At 41.5% G+C, this 21,867-nt stretch overlaps 1 protein-coding gene across 6 annotated transcripts in view; it reads right to left on the minus strand.

Annotated features, from left to right (window-relative positions):
- Positions 1-16,638, minus strand: part of ap2a1 (adaptor related protein complex 2 subunit alpha 1) — a 56,365-nt gene extending 39,727 nt beyond the window's left edge. For 3 of the 6 annotated variants that reach the window (XM_062036573.1, XM_062036572.1, XM_062036571.1), the window contains exons 1-2: positions 15,825-16,635; positions 160-371 (exon numbers count right to left, since the gene is read on the minus strand). In XM_062036573.1, the coding sequence (XP_061892557.1) occupies positions 160-371; positions 15,825-15,891 (279 nt within the window). In that variant the 5' untranslated portion in view covers positions 15,892-16,635. Of the gene's footprint in view, positions 1-159; positions 372-15,824 lie in introns of all 6 variants that reach the window. The other 3 variants (XM_062036570.1, XM_062036569.1, XM_062036574.1) reach the window with 3 other exon arrangements.
- Positions 16,639-21,867: the final 5,229 nt, after the last annotated feature.

The raw sequence follows: 21,867 nt of genomic DNA on the forward strand, positions 1-21,867 counted from the left end.
AACAGATTAAGAAAACACTTAAAAACAGATTTAAAAAATTGCCTTTACATGATTTCCCATAGACAAAATGTGTTTGTCAACCAGAATGCCGGCATAGGATGTGTTTGACCTAAGAGGCTTCGCTGTGCTACTAAAACAAAGACATTTACGATAACTTACAATCTGCTTTTCTGTGTACTTGTTGGAACTCAGCAGGTTGACCGCCTCCATGTGTCCAAAGTCAATATCATGGCCAAGCAAGAAGATAAACAGCAACTTGCAGACATATTTCTTCTTGCTGTAGCCATCAAGAGCCTTGTCCCCTTTGAATTTGGAGCGAATGTTGGCCAGCTCTTTATTGATCCGTTTGATCTCCGCTTCCTTGCTTTTACCTGCCATGGGAAAGACAGTGGTACAGTGTAAAGAATCAATAATATTGTAGCATCGTGGCTGTGGCCAATTCAACAGGATACTTTCAAGCCAATTAATCATGCTACATTTGATGCCACTTTTCGAAAACATACACAGTGGGCTACAACAAATACCTTTTGCGCTATCTGTTCGTCCTCACTTATAAATAGGGATGGGTACCTTTCACACTTGAATCGATACAGTACCAATTCCCCGTACATGAGAATAAATACTGGCACTCAACGGTACCAATTTTCGGTACTTTTGATTGTGTTCAAATGTGTTAATAAGTGTTAATTGTTTAATAATAAAATAAAAACCATTTATTTAAGACTAAGCCGTGCTGCGCAGTTATTTGTTTTCTTACACTTCTGTGCTTCATTTTCAAGTACTTTAGTGTAATATTGTTTGTGACATTTGAAAAAAAAAAAAAAAAAATTATAAAAAGAGGCAGCAGAAAAAAGTTAATTCATATTTGTAAATATACATTTTTCATGGTTTTTACTGATCGTCTCCTCAGCATCCAATTACAATTACATGCACATGGGTCATGGATCAATTATGCAAATGAGAAAATGGCGTCAACACTACCAATCATTTAATTTTTCATTTATTTCAGGCAACGGCACAGAAAAAGTACAAGGTGGACAACATATAATAATATTAATTAATATGATGCAAAAGGGAATGTACAATATTACATGCTTTTACTTGGAAGTTTTCTTCAATCGAAACAATAAGTCATTGTGTGCATGTTGTAATGCACAGTGACCAGGACTTGATAAAGGTAGTTGTCGACACGGGCTGGACCCATCATATATGATTATGCTGAGATAAGCTCCAGCATCCCCCGCGATCCCGAAAGGGACAAGCGGTAGAAAATTGATGGATGGATAGTCAACATGGATGGGCTACTTCTTGGTTCATGAAAGATTATGAACAGAAATGAATGCTGCCACTGTAATTTGTGGGGGTGGACAGCCCTATTGATGTAAACAACTGCTCAATTTATCCAGATCTTAATCAAAATGGTATCATTTTTGTTGTGCTAAACAACATGTATTTAGTGAGCCCAACAACTCCATCCCTTCTGTATCTTTCTTCTTTTCTTTAATCCTCTTGGCCCCCTTGGGAGCATAGGGCGTCTACCATGGATCTCCACCTCACTCTCTTCTGTGCGATGGTCTTCGCTTCTTGCCAGGAGATCCCCATCTTGGTCAGTTCATCAAGAGTGGACCGCCTCCAGTTGAGTTTTGGTCTCCCTGGCTTCCTCTTGCCTTGAGGGTTATAGTCCAGGGCTTGTCTTGCTAGGTTTCTCGGATCCTTCCTAAGTATATGGCCGATCCATCCCCACTTTCTGCTTTTGATTTTCTGTATACTGTAGGTTTATAAATTCCTTCAGAGATTTGGTAGTATATAAAACATTCTTCCAGTAGAGTTCTCTGTCCACCTGGTTTAGTGAGTATTCAGTTAAGAACATTCAATTTCAGCATTCCTTTTGGATTTAATCTCCTGCTGTAAATCTAGAGCCCTTCAGCAACTTAGCTTTATACTCACTCATCCAATATTTACGTAGTGTAGAATATTTAAAACAAGCGATTGGTTTAACGCTAGATGGATTGAATTGAACAAGTCTATTATCTGGATATTATTACCGGTAGCTATCCTGACTTAATAATCTATTTGCTAATTTCTCTTTTTAGCTGGTTATTCTCTGCTGTATCACAGTTCCAGTTAGACTTCTGTTCAAGTGTAAAATGTATATATTTTCATGTTAACTCCTTCACATTCAAGCTAGCCACTCCGCGTGTGTGTGTCTGCACTAGATCTGCATTTTAAATATGTCAGTATTTCATATAACAGACATAAATTATCTGTATTTGGACATTTGTCCATCGATTCAGAATCACCCACATATAGGGATGTCCGATAATGGCTTTTTTGCCGATATCCGATACTCCGATATTGTCCATATCAAGATACAGGTGATGGAATTCCTGCTGGGCACTGCTGCCTGACGCACCTCCTCCAGTGCCTTATGAACAGGTGTGCTGTGACACCCCACTGAACACCTCTGTGGGCATAAACGGGTCATTAGCTGGGGACCACCATTCATCAACGTTTCACTCCTTTAACCCCAGTACGTCTCATGGTGGCGGAGCGATGGCAGGGAGATATCCCTGCCACCCCCTGCTGATGCCCTAGGTGTTTGCCCCCCAACTCTTATGCTTCCTCTTTAGCCACTGCCAGACGCTGCCTTTGTCCGCCTCCTCCGCCTGCTCTTCCATGGCTTTCCGATGCCCCCGCTCCTGTGCATCCAATGTGTGCATTAAAAATGTGTTTTTTATTGTATTATTTATGTTTTTATTTTATTAAGTCACTGGAAAGAAATTACACTTTAGACTTGAGGGGGCACTTCATAAAATAAATATTTAGAATTTTGATAATATACATACTAGAGATGTCTGATAATGGCTTTTTTGCTGATATTCCGATATTGTCCAACTCTTGATTACCGATTCCGATATCAACCGATACCGATATATACAGTCGTGGAATTAACACATTATTATGCCTAATTTTGTTGTGATGCCCCGCTGGATGCATTAAACAATGTAACAAGGTTTTCCAAAATAAGTCAACTCATGTTATGGAAAAAAATGCCAACATGGCACTGCCATATTTATTATTGAAGTCACAAAGTGCTTTTTTTTTTAAACATGCCTCAAAACAGCAACTTGGAATTTGGGACATGCTCTCCCTGAGACAGCACGAGGAGGTTGAGGTGGGGGGGGGAGTTTTAGGGGGTAGGAGGTAGCGGGGGTGTATATTGTAGCGTCCCGAAAGAGTTAGTGCTGCAAGGGGTTCTGGGTATTTGTTCTGTTGTGTTTATGTTGTGTTACGGTGCGGATGTTCTCCCGAAATGTGTTTGTCATTCTTGTTTGGTGTGGGTTCACAGTGTGGCGCATATTTGTAACAGTGTTAAAGTTGTGTATTCGGCCACCCTCAGTGTGACCTGTATGGCTGTTGACCAAGTATGCCTTGCATTCACTTGTGTGTGTGAAAAGCTGTAGATATTATGTGACTGGGCCGGCACGCACAGGAAGTGCATTTAAGGTTTATTGGCGCTCTGTACAGAATCTCTCTTTACTAGCTACGTCCGTGTACACAGCGGCGTTTTAAAAAGTCATACATTTTACTTTTTGAAACAGATACCGATAATTTTGAAACTGATACAGATAATTTCCGATATTACATTTTAAAAGCATTTATCGGCCGATAATATCGGACTGCCGATATTATCGGACATCCCTACCCACATACCATTTGTTAGGCATTGAAGATGTTATTTTTCCACCTCTACTTATAAATATTTTACATTCCCAATCAAATCTACTGCATTATCTTACCTTGATGTAACCAACAAAATAACCTTGTATAACACTGTCTGAAATAAGTAACTAATATGTTACTTCTTTTTTTCTCTACTAACCCGAGTTCCACAGGATGCGAAACGACATTGGAATGTCATCGCCACAACGGAGGGCTATTTCTGTTTTTAATAAAGTCAATGTGTCCGCTGCTCCTCCACATAGAGAGGAGCCAGACGAGGTGGTCCGGGCATTTGGTCAGAATGCCCCCAGAACGACTACCTGGGGAGGTGTTTGGGGCGCGTCCTAACAGTAGTAGACCACAGGGAAGACCCAGGACACGGTGGAGAGACTATGTCTCCCAGCTGGCCTGGGAACTCCTCGAGATCACCCGGGAAGAGCTGGACGAAGTAGCTGGGCAGACGGAAGTCTGGGATTCTCTGAGTAGGCTGTTAACCCCGCAACCCGACTTCGAATAAGCGGAAGAATATGGATGGATGGTGTCCGTTTCCAACCACATGCGGAACGGCACCGACATGGCAGAGATGTTCCGCATCCTCGCACTAAATATACTTATACAGAGCTTCTATATTTGTCGGTCGCCGCAGCAAATCCGTTCAATTTAGCAAAAATCTGATTGTGACGGACAGGAAGTCATGCACAAACACAAAATAAAGTATCCGGTTTACTTTCAAAATAAAATAGTCCATTTTTTAGGCGGATCGTATTTTACGATGGGCGAGGACGGACATGAAGTCAACTTGGCAAAGGTTTTTAGACTTAATTTCACCTCGTTGACACAAATGGACGAGGACACGCTGATTCTGGAGGTCCAAAATCTAAGAACCGTATCCCGAGCAGCTATATGGGGGCCTGTGTAAAAATACCATCTGATAACAAGCATGGAGTGGTTTGCAGTTGTTGAATGAAATGTATGTAAGTGTGTGCGTGTGTAACACTCGCCAGGAATGATGTTACTGTTACGTTGTTGCTTGCTACAAAAAAATAAATAAAGCTGTAGTTCTGCAAGGCAAAACACTGTTGTCTTTTCTACATGTCAAGTCAATGCTGTCACAGACACGACCGCCTGTGGATTCTGATGGACGACAAAGCTCGAGACAGTCCGCGGTGTTTACTTTAGGGCTCGCTGCAACTAACAACTCTTCTGATAGTCGACTAATCAGATTACAAAGCATAGACCTATTTAATGACAATTTTTTTTCCATCGACTTAAAAGCAGCTTAAGTTATTTCAAGTATTTGCTTACAAACAACATAGCTGACTAATTAAATCATAAATATTTTAATTTACACTGTAATTGTGCTACTCGGTCAGCTGTTATAAAAATTAAAATGACTAATAAAATGGTGTTCATTTAAAAGAATGGAAAGGCAAAGTGCTAAAAAAAAAAAACACAATTAACCTTGTTTATGTGTGGAAAAAAGAAGTTAAAATGGCAGCAATAAAAAATACCAAATCAACTTTTTCACACAAAAAAGAAGCACTTTTGTGATCATGTGGTTAAAAAGCTGCACACTGGTATATTGACTATTGATGAAGTCCTAGCAGTTTTAGCACTAACAGACTCAATGTGTACAATTGTATCATTTATTAATTCTTAACATGTTAGCTATCTAATATATTGTATGTGTAAGCGTATGATACCTCCGCATTGGTCCACAATGTGTCTGCAGTGTTTCCCATAAACTGCCAAGATACATGTGGTGGTGGGGGCGTGGCTATGGGCGTGGTCACCATGACATCATCGAGTAATTTGCATAATTTACTACAATGATATGATTTTCTCTAAAAAGGCTAAAAAAATGTATACTTACTAATTAATAATAACAGTTTTGTTTTAAACGTCCATCTATCCATCCATTTATCCATTTTACAATATAATTACAACACTTTATGTGCATATTTATATACAGATTTGAACAATAAGTTATTCACTGAAATATATTTGTTAATTGTGGTTTTTACAAAAAATATATCTTATTAAATATAAAAGCTAACATGTCTCTTAAAAGCTCTGCCCCTTTAATTAGTGCATACTAAATAATTGAACTTTAGCCTACTACTACAACCATATTATTTACCAGCAACATAAAGTGAAACAGAGGCAGAGGTGTCCTGCCACAGTCAGTAACTAATAAACAGAAAACAGTAGTGGTCAAATACAAATAAGGCAACAAGAGAAGTATCCTACACTTCTCTTTTGTAAAGTAAATCTGAACAGCCTATATGGGCATCTACATCAACTATATGATTTGCCTGACAAGCTTGAAAGGACCAAAAAAAAAAAAAAAAAAAAATTAATTTTTTTTTATTTTTGGTGGACGTAATTATTTCGTGGCGGGCCACGATGAATGAGTGGGAAACACTGGTCTGATTGTTACTGTGCCTTTTTTTTTTTTCTTGCATTGCAAATTGACGTTGCTTTGATTTAGACCAATTTAGCTGGCGTCATGACTTTGGCTAAAATAAGTTATTTTTCACACAACTCCGTCTTAGTTAGCCAGCTAGCAAAGTAGAAGGCAACACTCTTACCGAGGTTGAGACCGCATCTTCTCTCCGGACATCCGACATCATGCCTCCGCTTTAAATGCTCGCATATCACAGATGTACAGCCGTAAAAACATAGTCCGCTTTGCTAAATGAGCAAGGTATCCATGTTTTTAACAAGAATAGGAGGAAGTATTCTCACACTGTAGATGTTTTCACTGGCAATGTTTTGGCGAGTGGCGGCAGGGACCCGCTTCCACCCAGAAAAAAACAAGTGATGCGGCTTCGACTATTGTCGACAAATATAATTGTCGGTCGAAATGTTATTGTCGACAATGTCGACTAATCGTTGCACCCCTACTTTACTTCAGTGTTTACCTTATGGTGAATGGGTTTTACTTGTGTATAGGGCTGGGCGATATATCGAATATACTCGATATATCGCGGGTTTGTCTCTGTGCGATACAGAAAATCACTAAATTGTGATATTCGAATATACGTTCTCACGCAGTTGTTTTTAGCTGAGGGCATTACACTACAGGCTCTTCTCACAGAGAGATAAAACGAGCGCACCTTCTAATGTACGTCACATACAGTCGCGCGTGCAACGTCATACGCCCTCACGGAGCAGAGAGGTAGCAGCGTGGGTAACGTTAGCTGTGGTGCGAGTAGTAATACGAGAGAGAGAAATGTGCCAATCTGGTAACAAATGAAGGAATAATTAATTCCCAGGAAAAACAGCAGGGGGTTCATCGTCTGCCGGTGGTTCGGCTTCAAGCGGATATATGTCGAACAGATATACACTACCGTTCAAAAGTTTGGGGTCACCCAAACAATTTTGTGGAATAGCCTTCATTTCTAAGAACAAGAATAGACTGTCGAGTTTCAGATGAAAGTTCTCTTTTTCTGGCCATTTTGAGCGTTTAATTGACCCCATAAATGTGATGCTCCAGAAACTCAATCTGCTCAAAGGAAGGTCAGTTTTGTAGCTTCTGTAACGAGCTAAACTGTTTTCAGATGTGTGAACATGATTGCACAAGGGTTTTCTAATCATCAATTAGCCTTCTGAGCCAATGAGCAAACACATTGTACCATTAGAACACTGGAGTTATAGTTGCTGGAAATGGGCCTCTATACACCTATGTAGATATTGCACCAAAAACCAGACATTTGCAGCTAGAATAGTCATTTACCACATTAGCAATGTATAGAGTGTATTTCTTTAAAGTTAAGACTAGTTTAAAGTTATCTTCATTGAAAAGTACAGTGCTTTTCCTTCAAAAATAAGGACATTTCAATGTGACCCCAAACTTTTGAAGGGTAGTGTATGTAATATGTCAAGTATGCGGCAAAAGCGTTGCTACAAAAAATAGCACCACTGCTAATTTGTAGCATCATTTGAAAAGTCACCCGCTAGAGAAGGAGTGCTTGAAACTCCGCATGTCAACATCTCTGGCCGGTGCCACACCAACAAAATGTCGAAGCAACCATTTCCACATCAACACCGTATGAAAAAAATAGTCAACAACAGAAGGAGATAATGTCCGCAGGAACCTACCACATAGCGAAGGACATACACTATTTGATTTCCTATTATTCAGCTCATTTTTACTTGACAGTTATTGAAATGTCTTGTGTGACACAAGTGCACTTTGTTTTAAACCATTGTAGTGGCGTTCTGTACAAAAAGTACACTTTAATTTAGTGTTGTTTTGATATGTCATCTTAGTGACATCATGCACAAAAGTGCACTTTATTTGTTTTAAACTATTGTAGTGGCGTTCTGTACAAAAAGTACACTTTCATTTAGTGTTGTTTTGATATGTCATCTTAGTGATATCATGCGCAAAAGTGCACTAATAGCTTGTTTTAAAATGTCTTTGATAATCTGGCACTTTCTGTTTTGGAAATGACATGAATGTTTGTGCCACTGCTTAATAACTGTTTAATAAATACACTTTTGCTAAATTGACTTAGTTGTGATTTCCCTCTCTGCATGAAAGTTTAAAATGAGCATATATTAATGCAGTATGAAGAAGAATGCTTTAATTTAGACACATAGAATCATCATACTGCTGTGATTATATGCATCAAGTGTTCATTCAAGGCTAAGGCAAAATATTGAGATATATATCGTGCATCGTGACATGGCCTAAAAATACAGAGATATTAACAAAAGGCCATATCGCCCAGCCCTACTTGTGTAGCGCTTTTCTACATTCAAGGTACTCAAAGCGCTTTGACACTATTTCCACATTCACACACTGATGGCGGGAGCTGCCATGCAAGGCCCTAACCCCGACTCATCAGGAGCAAGGGTGAAGAGTCTTGCGCAAGGACACAACGAACGTGACTCGGACGACGGAAGCCGCGGACAGAACCAGGAACCCTCAGGTTGCTGTCAAGACCGCTCTACAAACCGAGCCATGTCGTCCTGTTTATCATGTGATTATACACGGATTTGCGAGACCTCGTATCTCGGATTGCCAGCACACATGGGGGTGCCCTTCCGTGGCGGCTGTGTTTTGCTGCCGTTCCGCATCCTGTGGAAATCAGGGTTTACACTCTGGTCACCACCGCACAATGTGATTTTGCCAGTTTTCGTTTTTCGCTTCATTGTAGTTTTAAAATATCCTGAGTCGCACTTTGGACACTCCCATGTGACAGGATAGAACAAACAACTAATCAAACTTCATGCATTGTGTAATAGGGGACCAAATGAGAGATGCTAACATTATTGTATTTGATCAAGTCTTGTTGAAAATTCAGTTTTCCCTCCTAGAAACTGCATTTACTCACAAAACATACATCAGAATGGATTGTTGATTTGCAACCAACATGGCCTGGGCAATCAATACACATAAAGCTATTTGACACTTTAAATAAGAAATAGTACACACCACTTTAAATCTAATTTAAAACATTTGTGTGCTCATACAGCACTTAAAACCTTTCGTATATCAGTATGTGGAATTCAACTATGGAAAGTATTAACCAAAGAAATCAAACAAAGCACCAATATGATTCAGTTTAAGAGACTGTTCAAACTACAAGTGTTAACAAAGTACACAGAACAAGCATTATGATGAACATCTTGAACCCTTTTTTTCCTTTTGAGACAAAGTATTATGTATTTAATATTTGTATGCTTACTATGGTATATTATTTATTTATTATTTGTTCACTGTTCTGTTACAGAGAACAAGGAAATGGGATAAAATTGCTATGGTATGAAAAGTAGTAGGATTAAATAAACTCTGCTTCTTCCTATTCCTTTTCGGACGTGCTGTCATGAAACAACTGGAAATATGTGATACGTTGCATTGTATTGTATGCATGTTCCAAATCAACTGAAACTGAAATGAACTGAACTATTGTAAAATGGACATGTTAGAACGCCATGGTATGAAAAGGGGTAGGATTAAATAAACTATGCTTCTTCCTATTCTTTTTCAGACATGCTGTAATAAAACAACTGGAAATATGTGATGTGTTGCATTGTATCGTATGCATGTTCCAAATAAACTTAAACTGAACTGAACTTTTGTAAAATGGACATGTTAGAATGCCATGATATGAAAAGGGGTAGGATTAAATAAGCTCTGCTTCTTCCTACTCCTTTGTAGGACTTGCTGTAATGAAACAACTGGAAATATGTGATGCGTTGCATTGTATTGTATGCATGTTCCAAATAAAAATAAACTGAAATGAACTGAACTTTTGTAAAATGGACATGTTAGAACGCCATTGTATGAAAAGGGGTAGGATTAAATAAACTATGCTTCTTCCTATTCTTTTTCGGACATGCTGTAATAAAACAACTGGAAATATGTGATGTGTTGCATTGTATCGTATGCATGTTCCAAATAAACTTAAACTGAACTGAACTTTTGTAAAATGGACATGTTAGAATGCCATGATATGAAAAGGGGTAGGATTAAATAAGATCAGCTTCTTCCTACTCCTTTTCGGACGTGCTGTAATGAAACAACTGGAATTGTGTGATGCGTTACATTGTATCGTATGCATGTTCCAAATAAACTAAAACTGAACTGAACTTTTGTAAAATGGACATGTTAGAATGCCATGATATGAAAAGGGGTAGGATTAAATAAGATCAGCTTCTTCCTACTCCTTTTCGGACGTGCTGTAATGAAACAACTGGAATTGTGTGATGCGTTACATTGTATCGTATGCATGTTCCAAATAAACTAAAACTGAACTGAACTTTTGTAAAATGGACATGTTAGAACGTCATGGTATGAAAAGGGGTAGGATTAAATAAGCTCTGCTTCTTCTTTGGAGAAGTGGGTAGGAGTGAGGCGGGATCTGGGGTGGAGGTCTAAAAGTAACCTGACTAGCTTGTTCTGGGATGTTTGGAGTCTAGATTTAAGGGTTTTGGAGGTGCTAGGGTACCAGGAGATGCATGCGTTATCGAAAAAGGGTTAAACGAGAGTTCCCGCTAGAATCTTCATGGTGCTTTTGTTGACCAGAGAGGAGATTCTGTAGAGAAATCTTGTTCGTTGGTTGACCTTTTCGATTACCTTGGTTGCCATTTTATCACAGGAAAGATTAACCTCTAGAATGGAACCTAGGTAGGTGACCTCATCTTTCCTGGTGATAGGCTAAGCAAGGCTAGGGTTGTAGCTGCCTGGAGGTGTTCTTTTAGTGCGGTTTTGAAGGAGGATAGAGATGCACTTTCTTTTACACCTGTTGGGAGTACATTCCATATTGATGTGGCATAGAAGGAGAATGAGTTAAGACCTTTGTTAGAATGGAATCTGGGTTTGACGTGGTTTGTGGAGCTCCCCCTGGTGTTGTGGTTATGGCGGTCATTTACGTTCTGGAAGTAGTTTGACATGTACTTCGGTATCAGGGAGGTGTAGCGAATTTTATAGACTTGGCTCAGGGCAAGTTGTTTTACTCTATCCTCCACCCTGAGCCTCACCCTGAGGTGGAGACTTGTCCAGGGTGTACACCGCCTTCCGCCCGAATGCAGCCCCCGCAACCCCAAAAGGGACAAGTGGTAGAAAATGGATGGATGGATGTACCAAATAACTGAAACTGAACTAAACTTTTTTCCCGGCAAGAAATCTGTGTTCAAAGAACTCCGGCTTATTAGTGATTCCCACAGCCCAGAAAAAGTCTGCAGGCTATAGAGCGTTTTCTATTTGGGCTCCAGTACTATGGAATGCCCTCCCGGTAACAGTTAGAGATGGCACCTCAGTAGAAGCATTTACCCGTAAGTCCCATCTTAAAACTCATTTGTATACTCTAGCCTTTAAATAGACCCCCTTTTCAGACCAGTTGATCTGCCGTTTCTTTTCTTTTCCCCTCCACAAGGGTGAGGGGGGGGGGGACACAGGTCCGGTGGCCATGGATGAAGTGCTGGCTGTTCAGAGTCGGGACCCGGGGTGGACTGCTCGCCTGTGCATCGGTTGGGGAAATCTCTGCGCTGCTGACCCGTCTCCGCTCGAGATGGTCTCCTGCTGGCCCCACTATGGACTGGACTCTCACTATTATGTTAGATCCACTATGGACTGGACTCTCACTATTATGTTAGATCCACTATAAGACTGGACTCTCACTATTATGTTAGATCCACTATGGACTGGACTTTCACAATATTATGCTAGACCCACTCGACGTCCATTGCATCCGATCTTTCCTAGGTTTCTCATAGTCATTCACATCGACATTCCATTGGGGTTGTGAGTTTTTCCTTGCCCTTATGTGGGCTCTGTACCACGGATGTCGTTGTGGCTTGTGCAGCCCTTTGAGACACTTGTGATTTAGGGCTATATAAATAAACATTGATTGATTGATTGATTGAACTGAACTTTTGTATAATGGACATGTTAGAACAGTGGTTCTTAACCTGGGTTCGATCGAACCCTAGGGGTTCGGTGAGTCGGCCTCAGGGGTTCGGCAGAGCCTGCGCCGCAGCGGTCAAAACACACCAGACTCATGAATTGATTAACGTGGACCCCGACTTAATTAAACAAGTTGAAAAACGTATTCGGGTGTTACCATTTAGTGGTCAATTGTACGGAATATGTACTGTACTTTGCAATCTACTAATAAAAGTTTCAATCAATCATTTAATCAATCGTGTAAATAAAAACTTCTCCCTATCGGCGTATCTGTACTCCATCCATCCATCTTCTACCGCTTGTCCCTTTTGGGACTACACATCATAATGGCAGCTACACTTTCCATCTTAAACATCTAAAAAAATTATTGGGAATGTCCGTCAGGCCAGATTGAAAAGCTTAACGGGCCGCATGTGGCCCTGGGCCTTAATTTGCCTGAAAAGCTTAACGGGCCGCATGTGGCCCCTGGGCCTTAATTTGCCCAGGTTTGCCTAAAGGTGACTGTGTAAACAGAGCGATGTCCCCATTAAGTAAGCATTGCCAGAACACACACACACACACACACACACACACACACACACACACCACACCACACCACACCACACCACACTCCAGAGGTAAACCCCACCACCACATGTGCCTCTTTTTACACCATCCATCCATTTTCTACCACTAGTCCCTTTTGGGGTTGCGGGGGGTGCTGGAGCCTATCTCAGCTGCATTCGGGCGGAAGGCGGTGTACACCCTGGACAAGTCGCCACCTCATCGCAGGGCCAACACATATAGACAGACAACATTCACACTCACATTCACACACTAGGGCCAATTTAGTGTTGCCAATCAACTTATCCCCAGGTGCATGTCTTTGGAGGTGGGAGGAAGCCGGAATACCCGGAGGGAACCCACGCAGTCACGGCGAGAACATGCAAACTCCACACAGAAAGATCCCGAGCCCGGGATTGAACCCAGGACTGCTCAGGGCCTTCGTATTGTGAGGCAGATGCACTAACCCCTCTTCCACCGTGCTGCCGTATCTGTACTGTAAAGTTAAAATTTGAATGACAATAAAAAAGAAGTCTAAGTATTATGGATACCCCCAAACAATGTTCCCTCTAATTTTCCATCTGATTTGCGAGTATGTAATTTGTTGTGCGTTCATGCACTGTGTTAAACAATGGATGTCCGGTAACTTTTTGCAACTCAACGCTAAGAAAACGGAAATGCTGATTATCGGTCCTGCTAGACACCGACACCTATTTAATAATACCACCTTAACATTTGACAACCAAACAATTACACAAGGCGACTCTGTAAAGAATCTGGGTATTATCTTCCACCCAACTCTCTCGTTTGAGTCACACATTAAGAGTGTTACTAAAACGGCCTTCTTTCATCTCCTCAATATCGCTAAAATTTGTTCCATTTTGTCCACTAGCGACGCTGAGATCATTACTCATGCGTTCGTTACGTCTCGTCTCGATTACTGTAACGTATTATTTTCGGGTCTCCCTATGTCTAGCATTAAAAGATTACAGTTGTTACAAAATGCGGCTGCTAGACTCTTGACAAGAACAAGAAAGTTTGATCATACTAGGCCTATACTGGCTCACCTGCACTGGCTTCCTGTGCACTTAAGATGTGACTTTAAGGTTTTACTACTTACGTATAAAATACTACACGGTCTAGCTCCAGCCTATCTTGCCGATTGTATTGTACCATATGTCCTGGCAAGAAATCTACGTTCAAAGAACTCCGGCTTATTAGTGATTCCCAGAGCCCAAAAAAAGTCTGCAGGCTATAGAGCGTTTTCTATTCGGGCTCCAGTACTATGGAATGCCCTCCCGGTAAAAGTTAGAGATGCTACCTCAGTAGAAGCATTTAAGTCCCATCTTAAAACTCATTTGTATACTCTAGCCTTTAAATAGACCCCCTTTTTAGACCAGTTGATCTGCCGTTTCTTTTCTTTTCTCCTCTGCTCCCCTCCCTTGGGGAGGGGGAGTTACACAGGTCTGGTGGCCATGGATGAAGTGCTGGCTGTCCAGAGTCGGGACCCGAGGTGGACCACTCGCCTGCGCATTGGTTGGGGACATCTCTGCGCTGCTGACCCGTCTCCGCTCGGGACAGTTTCCTGCTGGCCCCACTATGGACTGGACTTTCGCTGATATGTTGGATCCACTGTGGACTGGACTTTCACAATATTATGTCAGACCCACTCGACATCCATTGCTTTCGGTCTCCCCTAGAGGGGGGAGGGTTACCCACATATGCGGTCCTCTCCAAGGTTTCTCATAGTCATTCACATCGACGTCCCATTGGGGTTGTGAGTTTTTCCTTGCCCTTATGTGGGCTCCGTACCGCGGATGTCGTTGTGGCTTGTGCAGCCCTTTGAGACACTTGTGATTTAGGGCTATATAAATAAACATTGATTGACTGATTGAACTGAAACTGAACTGAACTTTTGTAAAAATGGACATGTTAGAACCAGAAAACAGGGGAAACAAACAACTGATCGCTATCAGCGTTGGTGAATAGGTGCCCCTTTTTAGACCAGTTGATCTGCTGTTTCTGTTCTTTTCCCCTCCACAAGGGAGAGGGAGGGGGACACATGTCCCGTGGCCATGGATGAAGTGCTGGCTGTCCAGAGTCGGGACCCGGGGTGGACCGCTCGCCTGTGCGTCGGTTGGGGACATCTCTGCGCTGCTGACCCGTCTCCGCTCGGGATGGTCTCCTGCTGGCCCCACTATGGACTGGACTCTCACTATTATGTTAGATCTACCGTATTTTTCGGACTATAAGTCGCAGTTTTTTTTTATAGTTTGGCCGGGGGTGCGACTTATACTCAGGAGCGACTTATGTGTGAAATTATTAACACATTACCGTAAAATATCAAATAATATTATCTAGCTCATTCATGTAAGAGACTAGACGTATAAGATTTCATGGGATTTAGCAATTAGGAGTGACAGATTGTTTGGTAAACGTATAGCATGTTCTATATGTTATAGTTATTTGAATGACTCTTACCATAATATGTTACGTTAACATACCAGGCACGTTCTCAGTTGGTTATTTATGCCTCATATAACGTAAACTTATTCAGCCTGTTGTTCACTATTCTTTATTTATTTTAAATTGCATTTCAAATGTCTATTCTTGGTGTTGGGTTTTATCAAATAAATGTTCCCAAAAAATGCGACTTATACTCCAGTGCAACTTATATATGTTTTTTTCCTTCTTTATTATGCATTTTCCGGAGTGACTTATACTCCGAAAAATACGGCAGTATGGACTGGACTTTCACAATATTATGTCAGACCCACTCGATGTCCATTGCATTAGGTCTCCCCTAGAGGAGGGGGGTCACCCACATATGCGGTCCTCTCCAAGGTTTCTCAGTCATTCACATCGACGTCCCATTGGGGTTGTGAGTTTTTCCTTGCCCTTATGTGGGCTCTGAACCGAGGATGTCGTTGTGGCTTGTGCAGCCCTTTGAGACACATGTGATTTAGGGGTATATAAATAAACATTGATTGACTGATTGAACTGAAACTGAACTGAACTTTTGTAAAAATGGACATGTTAGAACCAGAAAACAGGGGAAACAAACAACTGATCGCTATCAGCGTTGGTGAATAGGTGCCCAACAAGCATGCAAAAAAATGCAAAAAATACATGTACTTACAATTCCTGATGTCCGAAATAAAAACAGCTAATCCTCGCATTCCATCTCCTTTCGACACAGCCGGCATTTTTGCAGGTTTCTGTCCGGCCTAAAAGGTGGAAAACGAACCGCTGCTGGTCAGCTTCTTCTTCGATGGAGTGGACTTGGAGCGTGAAGGCAAGCTAGCTATTTAGCACTACTAATCGCACCCAAAAACAAACAAAAAAAGAATGTGTATTTAGCAACAATTGTTGGATGTCTCCACAAGGTCTTAGCGGCGGTGATCGGTAAATAAAACCTTATCCCCGTTAACTGTCTCCTTTCCGCAGGCTATGTCAAGCTATTTCATTCAATCCTTCTCGGGCGACGATTTAAAAAAACGACACACGGCAACGGAAGTTAACTGTCGTTAAAACAACATAATGTGTTGAATTAGTTTTGGGTAATGTTAGGCGAAGAAACGTTGAGGAAATGAGCGCACCGTTAAGTTAGCACGCAGCGTACAGCTAGCTCGACGGCTAGCTGGCTAGCGGGCTAGCAAGTAGCGTTCAAATACTGCAATACATCCCAGCTTGACCGAAACTACGCCGTCGTCAGTATCGGTTTAGTTTGCCAACCGGCGGTGTGAAAGTACGACCGTGCTCTCTTTTAGCGTGTGGGCGCCAAAAAAAAAAAATGGGCGGAATAGGACAGATGGTGTAATTTTTGTACCCGTTGTAAATTCTCCCAAGCCTTCACCCCGCTGCCTGGATAAAGCTCGTGACAGCAGGACGACCGCGTGACCGCGCACCGAGGCACTCGTGCACGCGCGCGCTCCTCCAAGTCCAGTGGCTGCCAACATGCACTCATCAGCAACTCATTGTTTATTTCAGTATGTCAGTGTTTTTCAACCACCGTGCCGCGGCACACTGGCGATGATCTAATTTCACCTATTTGGGTTAAAAATATGTTTTGCAAACCAGTAATTGTAGTAAATAAATAAATAAATGGGTTATACTTGTATAGCGCTTTTCTACCTTCAAGGTACTCAAAGCGCTTTGACAGTATTTCCACATTCACCCATTCACACACACATTCACACACTGATGGCGGGAGCTGCCATGCAAGGCGCTAACCAGCAGCCATCAGAGGCAAAGGGTGAAGTGTCTTGCCCAAGGACACAACGGACGTGACTAGGATGGTAGAAGGTGGGGATTGAACCCCAGTCTGCAAATGATGTGTTGTTGTTGAGTGTCTTTGATTGATTGATTGATTGATTGATTGATTGATTGATTGATTGAGACTTTTATTAGTAGGTTGCACAGTGAAGTACATATTCCGTACAATTGACCACTAAATGGTAACACCCGAATAAGTTTTTCAACTTGTTTAAGTCGGGGTCCACTTAAATTGATTCATGATACAAATATATACTATCATCATAATGCAGTGGCGTGCAGTCACTGGAGGCAGGTGAGGCTGGGCCTCACGTGCCATAATGGAAAGAAAAAAAATGTAAAAAGAAAAAATAAATGATTAAATTGTTATATGTATCCAGTGATTATACTATAAAGTTATTTTCCATTTAAAGGCCTACTGAAACCCACTGCTACTGACCACGCAGTCTGATAGTTTATATATCAATGATGAAATCTTAACTTTGCAACACATGCCAATACGGCCGGGTTAACTTATAAAGTGCAATTTTAAATTTCCCGCGAAATATCCGGCTGAAAACTTCTCGGTATGATGACGTATGCGCGTGACGTCACGGGTTGAAGCAGACATTTTGGAATAGCACGGTGGCCAGCTTAAGTCGTCTGTTTTCACCACATAATTCCAGAGTATTCTGGACATCTGTGTTGGTGAATCTTTTGCAATTTGTTTAATGGACAATGACAGCAAAGAAGAAAGCTGTAGGTGGGATCGGTGTATTAGCGGCTGGCTACAGCAACACAACCAGGAGGACTTTGAGTTGGATAGCAGACGCGCTATCCGACGCTAGCCGCCGACCGCACCGATGATCGGGTGAAGTCCTTCGTCGTGCCGTCGATCGCTGGAACGCAGGTGAGCACGGGTGGTGATGAGCAGATGAGGGCTGGCGTAGGTGGAGAGCTAATGTTTTTAGCATAGCTCTGTCGAGGTCCCGTAGCTAAGTTAGCTTCAATGGCGTCATTAGCAACAGCATTGCTAGGCTTCGCCAGGCTGGACAGCATTAACCATGTGGTTACAGGTCCAGGGTTTGGTTCGGTGTCTTAGTAGAAGTCATAGTAGTATTATTGATCTTCTGTCTATCCTTCCAGTCAGGGGCATGTTTCTTCTGTTTCTATCCGCAGTTAAGCACGATGCTATCACGTTAGCTCCGAAGCTAAAGTGCTTCGCCGATGTATTGTCGTGGAGATAAAAGTCACTGTGAATGTCCATTTCACATTCTCGACTCTCATTTTCAAGAGGATATAGTATCCGAGGTGGTTTAAAATACAAATCTGTGATCCACAATAGAAAAAGGAGAAAGTGTGGAATCCAATGAGCCCTTGTACCTAAGTTACGGTCAGAGCGAAAAAAGATACACCCTGGCGTCCTGCACTGCACTCTAATCCTTCACTCTCACTTTCCTCATCCACAAATCTTTCATCCTGGCTCAAATTAATGGGGTAATCGTCTCTTTCTCGGTCCGAATCGCTCTCGCTGCTGGTGTAAACAATGGGGAAATGTGAGGAGCCCTTCAACCTATGACGTCACGCTACTTCCGGTGCAGGCAAGGCTTTTTTATCAGCGACCAAAAGTTGCAAACTTTATCGTCGATGTTCTCTACTAAATCCTTTCAGCAAAAATATGGCAATATCGCGAAATGTTTAAGTATGACACATAGAATGGATCTGCTATCCCCGTTTAAATAACAAGATCTCATTTCAGTAGGCCTTTACTTCACCAGTTTTAGATTATTTTTATTCAAAATCGCTGAATTTTCACATTTGTCGTTCAAACACTGAGAAGAGACTTGCGGTGAGTCACCAGCCAGTTGAGGCACGTCACTGAGTTGAGCCTCACCATGGATTGCGCAATGCCTCGGCTAACTGCTGGCCTGCTGTGCAGTGAGACCATATTGCTATATGAACTATATTATACATTTCCATAGTTTAGTTAGCTGAGGTATATAATATACAGTGTATTTTGTCAACAACTGTATGTGTGTAACATATTTCTTGTGCTGAGCGATCATAAAACGGCTGCAAAAGACGCACTGTGTGAGGCTCGCAGTAATCCCGCCTCCTGCTGGTAGAGGGCGGTAGTGATCCCAGATATCATTCTTGCGACTACTCGGCTGCAGAAGAAGTGACAACAAGCAGCAACAGTTAGCAGCGATCGTTTATTTTTTCCTCTTGCCTGGACTTTTAACATGGAGGATTACATATCTAAAATAAAACAGTTTTCTAAACTGGACTTTCAATCGAAGCAGGAGGTAATAATTAAAGGATCATCTCCATCGAGACAGAGAGACTTTTAAAACTGAAGAAAGATAAGGAAGACTTCTATAAACAAGTTATCGATGCTTTTGTTCAAAAGGAGCTGCGCATGGACTTCATTTATAAGTAAAAGTAAGACCATAATAACGTTTTTTTAAATTAAATGTGCTTTTTTGTGTGCTGCAGTTTGTATGTGTAAAGTTAAAGTTAAGTTAAAGTACCAATGATTGTCTCACACACACTAGGTGTGGTGAAATTTGTCCTCTGCATTTGACCCATCCCGTTGCTCACCCCCTGGGAGATGAGGGGAGCAGTGGGCAGCAGTGGGCAGCAGCGGCGCCGCGCTCGGGTATCATTTTTGGTAATTTAACCCCCAATTCCAACCCTTGATGCTGAGTGCCAAGCAGGGAAGAATGCTGGTATGAGCTTTTAAACATAACCCGTTAACTGCTGCCAATCAAATGGTGAATAAGATACTCTTTAGGGTTCATATGTTTGTAAATCTGACTGTGATGAAGTCAGTGCCTCACCAGCCATGAACCTCACCGCACGTCACTGAATTATAGTCTGCAAATGATGTGTTGTTGTTGAGTGTCTTTGATTGATTGATTGAGACTTTTATTAGTAGGTTGCACAGTGAAGTACATATTCCGTACAATTGACCACTAAATGGTAACACCCGAATAAGTTTATCAACTTGTTTAAGTCGGGGTCCACTTAAATTGATTCATGATAAAGATATATACTATCAGATATATACTATCATCATAATACAGTCATCACGCAAGATAATCACATTGAATTATTTACATTATTGTGTGTGTGTGTGTGGAGGGGGGGAGGGGGGGGGGTATGTTTGGTTGTTATCGTCAGTCATCAACAATTGAGAACAGAGAAATGGATATTGGAACAGTGTAGGTCTGACTTGGTAGGATATGTACAGCAAGTAGTGGACATAGAGAGAGAGAGTAGTGGACATAGAGAGAGAGAGAGAGAGAGAGAGAGAGAGAGAGAGAGAGAGAGAGAGAGAGAGAGAGAGAGAGAGAGAGAGAGAGAGAGAGAGAGAGAGAGAGATAACAATGTGACCTACTTTTATAGTGAAGTCACTGAGTTTCTTAAGGTTGATGTGGGACCCAAACAGGATGGATTCCGTTTTACCAAAGTGTATAGATAGCTTGTTGTCAGCGAGCCAGGTGCAAGTTCTACAGAGTTCAGCACTGAGGATGCTGTCTAGAGCTCAGCAGAGTAACCGTGTAATACTCTTCCATATCAGTAGGTGGCAGCACGTAGCTAATTGCTTTGTAGATGTCGGGAACATGGTTTGTCATGATTGATTGAAACTTTTATTAGTAGATTGCACAGTACAGTACATATTCCGTACAATTGACCACTAAATGGTAACAACCGAATAAGTTTTTCAACTTGTTTAAGTCGGGGTCCACAAATCGGTTCATGGTACAAATATACACTACCATCATAATGCAGTCATCACACAAGTTAATCATCAGAGTATATACATTGAATTATTTACATTATTTACAATCCGGGGGGGTGGGTTGTGGGGGGGGTTAGGTTTGGTTGATATCAGCACTTCAGTCATCAACAATTGCATCATCTGAGAAATGGACATTGAAACAGTGTAGGTCTGACTTGGTAGGATATGTACAGCAAGTAATGGACATAGAGAGAGAGATCAGAAAGCCTAAGAACAAGTATCTACATGTGATTATTTACATTTGATTATTTACAATCTGGGGAGGTGGGATGTGGAAGAGGGAGGGTGTTAGTTTAGTTTAGGGTGGAAGTTGCCTGGAGGTGATCTAATCTTTCCTGTGATAAAATGGCAACCAAGGTAAACAAAAAGGTCAACCAACGAATGAGATTTCTCTACAGAATCTCCTCTCTGGTCAACAAAAGCACCATGAAGATTCTAGCGGGAACTCTCGTTCAACCCTCTTTCGATTACGCATGCACCTCCTGGTACCCTAGCACCTCCAAAACCCTCAAATCTAGACTCTAAACATCCCAGAACAAGCTAGTCAGGTTACTTTCAGAACAGTGGTTCTTAACCTGGGTTCGATCAAACCCTAGGGGTTCGGTGAGTCGGCCTCAGGGGTTCGGCGGAGGTCAAAACACACCCGACTCATCGTGTAAATACAAACTTCTCCCTATCGGCTTATTATGGATACGACAACAGCTGACTGATTTGCAGGTGTGTAATTTGTTGTGAGTTTATGCACTGTGTTGGTTTTGTTGTTTGAACAAGGTGATGTTCATGCATGGTTCATTTTATGCACCAGTAAAAAAAACATGGTAACACTTTAGTATGGGGAACATATTCACCATTAATTAGTTGCTTATTAACATGCAAATGAGTAACATCTTGGCTCTTAACTCGTCATTATTAAGTACTTTTAATGTCTTATTCGGCATGGCCTTATTATAACCCTGACCCTAACCCTAACCAAATAACTCTAAATTAAGTCTTTATTACTTAGAATATGTTCCCCTAATGTCCAAATAACTCTAAATTAAGTCTTTGTTACTTAGAATATGTTCCCCATACTAAAGTGTTACCAAAAACATATAACTTTGTCTTGAATTAGAAGAAAAAAAAA

Source organism: Entelurus aequoreus, linkage group LG25 (assembly GCF_033978785.1).
Source record: "Entelurus aequoreus isolate RoL-2023_Sb linkage group LG25, RoL_Eaeq_v1.1, whole genome shotgun sequence".
Taxonomy (NCBI): Eukaryota; Metazoa; Chordata; class Actinopteri; order Syngnathiformes; family Syngnathidae; genus Entelurus; species Entelurus aequoreus.